Source organism: Hippoglossus hippoglossus, chromosome 7 (genome assembly GCF_009819705.1).
Source record: "Hippoglossus hippoglossus isolate fHipHip1 chromosome 7, fHipHip1.pri, whole genome shotgun sequence".
Taxonomy (NCBI): domain Eukaryota; kingdom Metazoa; phylum Chordata; class Actinopteri; order Pleuronectiformes; family Pleuronectidae; genus Hippoglossus; species Hippoglossus hippoglossus.
Window position 1 is genome coordinate 22,854,867 of NC_047157.1, and position 6,043 is coordinate 22,860,909.

Here is a 6,043-nt window from a genome sequence, read left to right on the forward strand (position 1 = left end):
TGCACAACTTTTCCATTCAAGATACATGCTATGCAAGCCACTTGTTCTCTTTATCTCTTGGCCCACTGGGATAAAAGTTAAACCAAAGCAAAAGGGAGAACGAGACAGACTGGTTTTGGTGGTGGTTGTGGTGGGAGGTTTCAACATGACAATTGAAACTGATTTAATGAGTGACTAATTCGTTTGTTAAATGTATGTCATTACGAGGATGACGCACTTAAAAGGAATCTCAAACTTGTGTGGGCAGCCAGTGACATCACCAGAGTGCAAAGTTGGACAAGAGACGTGTTCCAGCTTGTTCAATGAACAGCTGGGCTTTAAACAAATGACTCATGAATGAAGAGCTGTGTGTGATTTGCATTTCCCACTCTGTGGACTCCCCGGTGCTTTAACCTAACGTGAGTTGTTGGGTTACTTTTTTACAAAAGCTGAAACTCCCTTTAATGGACTTTCTGTAGTTCCTTGTTCCTTCAATGTGACGGTTATTACCTCCAGATAAGGAATGCACAGAAACTGTAAGACAGATTTCCAAGAAACTTGGTAGAAGGAGGTATTAACGAATCAGAAGGAGGGAGCAGGAATACCTTTTCACCGTCTTTAACACTGAGAGTTGGTGTTTTTTAACACTTTTGTTGATTTCTCAGAGAATAACTAATGGACCTGGATAAAAAAAAATAGAAGAATAAGGCATTTTTAAGGGACTGATGTTTATGGGTGTGTGGAATTTGTTTGTAGATCCACATAAATATCAAAATTCCATTGGCCCTTGGTGGAGATATGCTCTCTGCTGACTGCCATTCTTATCCATGTTCACAGTTTATCACAAAATAAAGTCCCCATCCATTTTAGAAAATAAACAAAAACAGACCACAGCTAACAAACTACCTCTCCCACAAAATCTTGATCAACAGCATCGTCCTGCTGCCGCTGCGAAGTAACAGACATATACATGTACAAAATCAGCAGTAAACGCGAGGTACAGTATCTGTAGGCTGAGCACTGTTTTGGAATGTGTGGGCTCGGCCTCAGAACTCCCACCTGCACTGTACACTCATACTCTGCCCACTTAAATACCACAGTAATATTTAAACTCTGAATCATTTCACACAGTCCAACTACTTTGTTTGAAAGTAGTTTAAAAAGAAAAAAAAAAAAGTTGCTTAGGTTCTTTGCTCCTTTGGTTTTTATAACAAGTTTTGTGTTGTTTTCACCTTTTATCTGGTGTCTAAATCTAAACATTAAAAACTTCCCATGACTATATCAGGAGCAGTTAAACTTTCAAGCTTGACTGACAGGGGGAAAACACAGGGTACATGATGAATAGACGAACTTCTCAGAATTCCTCCCATGCGTACATTTCCTGTCGAAAATTATTTCCCGGTTTAATTATTGAGCAAATCTTTGAACTTGATCTCTGATTAGGTAGCACTCATGTTTTTAAAGATAGCCGGGTTGTTCACCTCCAAACACTGCAGTATCAAAGAGAAGGATCCCATCTTGTTCTTGATGGGAATTCACAGGTATTTTAGTGTGTCCTTCTCGCCTGGTCCCTTCTTTTCATGGGAGGAGCTGGTCTAAAGATTCCTTGGTGTCCAGCGACTCTGAGCTGCCGCCTTCCTCCTGCTCGGCCTCGTGAAAACTGCACTCTACTGCTCTTAATGGCAGTGGATGATCTAAAGAAACGAAACAAAAACATATATTTTTGTGTGTTTCTGAACAACTTAATAAACATCCTGTATAATCACAATAACTCAGGTAGCACAAACACAATAATCTCTTTGTGGTCGATCATTAAATATAGTGTTTACCTGTGGGGGTTCGGATTATCACTGTGTTTGTGACTATCTTTTGTGTCTTCTTTCTTTTCTGGACATGTTTCATCGTCACAGTGAGGATGATGATGATGATGAAGCTGGTCAGAGTTAAACTGGTCACCACAGATAAGACCAGCGGCCATTTCTGCTCCGTGGTACCTGACACAGAACAGCAAGACATTACAGCTGATCTCCAAGTTAAAAAAAAAACAGATTCAAAATGATTGCATGAGGAGAACAGAGTCAAGCCTCACCTGGGTCGCTGGGTTTGTGCAATGGACTCAATGCCACGCTGGCACACGTGATGTCAGAAGTCGTAGTTCCATGGGACACAATATATTGATCGAGATTTGGACACCTGTGGAAAAGCATAGAAAGATACCAGTGAATTTGGTGAATTCAGTTTGTCAGTAAATCAACAGCAAAAGAGCAAAGCATTTCTCACTTGGTTTCCCAGGGTTTACACATCTGATGGTCCTGGTCGTTGAAGGTTCCAGTTGGACACGGTCTGCAGGAACCTGAAGAGACAGCCGCCATTCATTTATTCATTTATTTTGAACACGTTAAAATAAAGAAAAATAAGGCAATCCACCCTCGAAAAAGAGTAGGAAGAAGTTCAAACTAAGAATATCGCTCTGCAGTTGTATGCCTCTGCCAACCAGTGCAGTTTCTGTATGCATAATTGTTTTTCCAGATGTGACCTTTATCTTTGGCCACCAAATTCTAATCAGTTAATCCTTGAGTGCAAGTTGATATTTGTGCCAAATGTGAAAATATTCCCTCAAGGCGAAGGCAAAGAAAATGTGTTTGTGAGGTCACGGTGACCTTGACCACGAAAATCTATGAGACGGACAGATGGACAACCTGAAAACATAATAATAAAAAACATATCTTCTAGTCCCACCAGTGTCCAAGACAATCGGAATACATCCAAACCTACATTCAAACAATCCACCTCACAAGTCCATCCCAGATTCAATATATGATGAGATATATATATATATATATGATAATAACTGTAGTTTTTACTTACGTTCCTTTGTGGGTTCTTCACCTTTGTCACACTTCTTGATACAGAAGGTACAGCTGCCGTCACCACAAAGAAGTCCTTGTTTACAGCCGCACTCTGCGTCCTTTGTGGGGGTGCACACTTTCACGTAGACCTGAGCCCCTGAACACACAGAGACGTGGACAAAAGTCGTTTTATATTGGATTCTGAGATTGTAAAGTTGTAAACAAAATGTGTTTGTGACACTTGCATACCTGCACATTGTGTACACGTGTTGCACATGTATTTTAGTCCAGGGTCCGCTTGAAATGTGCCGGACTCGCAAGGGGTGCAAAGATCTCCTAGTGTCGTACCACAGCGTCTGACCAGGTGGTTTCCTGCAAACACACACACGTGTCACATTATTGTAATCAGTGAGATTAGATCCTTCAATGAAGTAACAGGTCTGGGAACCCGAGGTAATGAATGATGAGATACAGCACAGGAAAGCTTCAATATCAAAAAAACATAATGTTACTTAAACTAAACTGTAAAAAGCACTGCTCCTGATTATTATCATTCAGTTGCATCATCTATGTCTTCTCTCTTTGTTGTGGTATTAGCTGAAAAACCACAGAAACTACAATTGGTGACAGGAAACCACCACAGAGGAACTGGAATATTATTATTACACACTCACACACAACTTGTAAGATGCAAGATGCATGGAGTAATGAAAATAAAATACAATAATGAAACAGGACAATATTGTGAACATTATTTCATAAGAGCTGGTTTTATGAAGAAAGGGAACAGAGAGGAACTTTCTCTTGTTGTTCTTATCCTGTTTTTAAACCTTTTAAACGCAACTAAAACAGCAGCTATCTCAGAAATCTCTATGAATATATTAGGTCTACATCTACTGTGGGGTCTTAAAACTCGAGACCTCGATGACCTACCTGGACGACAGGCATCACAGCAAGAATTCTTTCCATTTGGGGTCCATCTCATGCAGCCTGTGTCCGTGTGTCCAACACTGCTCAGACACCCCTGCATGAGCAGAGAGAAACCCATCACCCGCAGGATCGCAGCCATTCTGATGTCAGCCGTCACGTCTTCAGTCAAGGATGCTGCTCACGCTTCAGGGAGATTGTGAGGTAGTTCAATCCAAGAACTTTCCCAGGTATCTTCGTCTTCTTCTTCTTATTATTATTATTTATGGCTCCTAGTTTTCTGTTCCTTTAAATCTGCACTTTTAATCTAAGCATACATCGAGTTTCTTAACATTATTCTCAAGCTAAATATTGATGTCCCGTTAAGAAATTCTCTCTGTGCTGTGGCCTGCTCATTCAGTAACATGACTAACCCTGAGCGTTCTATTCATACTTTATTCTCCAGGGGGCGGGTCTGAGAGAGAGAGAGAGAGAGAGAGAGAGAGAGAGAGAGAGAGAGAGAGAGAGAGAGAGAGAGAGATAGATAGATAGATAGAGGGGGGGGGGGGAGAAAGAGAGATCCATTTGTGTATTCTGATACAAATACATTATGCTACACTTGTTCCAACTTGTCCAGATTTAGGAGTAGTAACAGTGATTAAACCTTTTAGACTGTAGAACACAAAGGTGTGTCTGGCAAACATAATATTCCACAAATGTGTAAATCAAAATAAGTATTGTTGCAGTTCCATTACTATTTAAAATATACTTTATAAAGTTATATATATATATATATATATATATATATATACTACTTTATCAATAATTACACATTTCACTAATGCTAATTGTTGATAAAGCACTGAACTAAACTACTTTTGGAAAAGTGCAACCAACCCAGAGAAAATTCTTTTTAATTTTTATACTTTTACTTATCATATTATCTAATATTTCCTTCATGTTCATCCTTTTAGAGACGATAATCACCACTTTTCAGCGGTGGATTTACAGACGTCATATGTAACTGAATCAGTTTTTCTGTACCTGAGGTTACCAAAGGTTAAATGAAGTAACGGTACTTTTAATTATATTTAAACTTCACCGCAGTTTAATTTGATGTAATTTGACAAAGTCTGAATCACGTGGCTTAGTGAAGAAAGCGTAAACGTGTGGCGAGGGACTTTCCTGCTTCTGTGAAAAACTCTACTATCGTTATATCAGAGCATTTAATGATAAACAATAGAAACCACAAAGCACATCAAAATGTCATTGTTTACCGTTCCAAGGAACCCCTCCGATAAATATTACTTATCCTGATGAGTCACCCGAGTCACCCGAGTCACTCATGTCATGAGCTTTAGAAAAGTTAAAAAAATTCCCGCCCCGACCACCTGTTGTTACTGTGACTGGTGATAAACTCTTTTCATCCCCTGAGAAAGGAAACCACGAGGATCCCCTGGAGCATAAGGAAACTGAAATTAAAAGTGAAACATGATAATCATTTGGAATTTTATAGTTATTAAGGTTATTAAACATTGAAGTAGCTTCAGTGGAATGGCGTAAAGTGTAACTATTCCCGTGACACATTTATGGCACTTATTTATTATGAAAAGGGAACTAGAGTTCCCCGCTATTTTGATGAGTAACGATGAGACAATAGATGACCTTATATCACGATGACTTTGACGATATTGATGACCTGGCATTAAGTCAGGACTAAGATTAGGAACATAATAACACAGCTGTATGCTTCCTTGAGCTTAACAAGGTCGGTATCCACGATTTCGACTTTTCATTCCCACTCCTCACCCTGAATGTCTGCTCTCGCTCTATGTAACCTCGGTGAGCTGGTGTGATCTCCTGTGACTGATGGTCATAGGTTCACGTCCAGCCGGTTCAAGAGAAATGCTGAACCATTGATCGACCTACTCTAAAAGCATACGCACGTCTCAAGAGACAGGGATGTCAAAAGTCAGCACCTTATTTGCCCACACGGCCTCGACCAAGGAACACTTCCCACACTTCCCCTTCTTCCTCCCTCTAGAGATTCAGCTCTGAAGCAACGTAAACCCCAATAGCTCGATTAACATAAACACTCTGGAAATACTTTTGAGATGTTCGGTAAGGAGATGATAATTATTCTGCTGGTAAATGAGTGTGTGTGCATTTGCATGTAGGTTGACATGAGCTCTCAATGAGAGTCAAACTACAACAGTGGCAGACTTCAGTTTCTGAGACTTCATGCTTTCGCTCTGTATTACAAACACTATGAGGGCGACGGCTTCTGGGGGCTGCTTCTTCAGCATTAT

At 40.0% G+C, this 6,043-nt stretch overlaps 1 protein-coding gene across 1 annotated transcript; it reads right to left on the reverse strand.

Annotated features, from left to right (window-relative positions):
* Window positions 1–116: 116 nt before the first annotated feature.
* tnfrsf9a (tumor necrosis factor receptor superfamily, member 9a) lies at window positions 117–4,168 on the reverse strand. Its single transcript, XM_034591559.1, has 7 exons — window positions 3,762–4,168; window positions 3,078–3,200; window positions 2,848–2,985; window positions 2,260–2,332; window positions 2,069–2,172; window positions 1,809–1,973; window positions 117–1,673 (listed from the first exon to the last, which is right to left on the reverse strand). The coding sequence occupies exons 1-7, from the start codon at window positions 3,895–3,897 to the stop codon at window positions 1,558–1,560; spliced, it is 855 nt and encodes a 284-aa protein (XP_034447450.1). The 5' UTR covers window positions 3,898–4,168; the 3' UTR covers window positions 117–1,557.
* Window positions 4,169–6,043: the final 1,875 nt, after the last annotated feature.

Coding starts and splice junctions, on each gene's coding strand:
- tnfrsf9a (XM_034591559.1), bottom strand. CDS start 3,897: ATGGCTGCGATCCTGCGGGTGATGGGTTTCTCTCTGCTCATGCAGGGG. Junction 3,201..3,761: donor CTGTGATGCCTGTCGTCCAG/GTAGGTCATCGA, acceptor GTGTGTTTGCAG/GAAACCACCTGGTCAGACGC. Junction 2,173..2,259: donor TGTAAACCCTGGGAAACCAA/GTGAGAAATGCT, acceptor GCTTTTCCACAG/GTGTCCAAATCTCGATCAAT.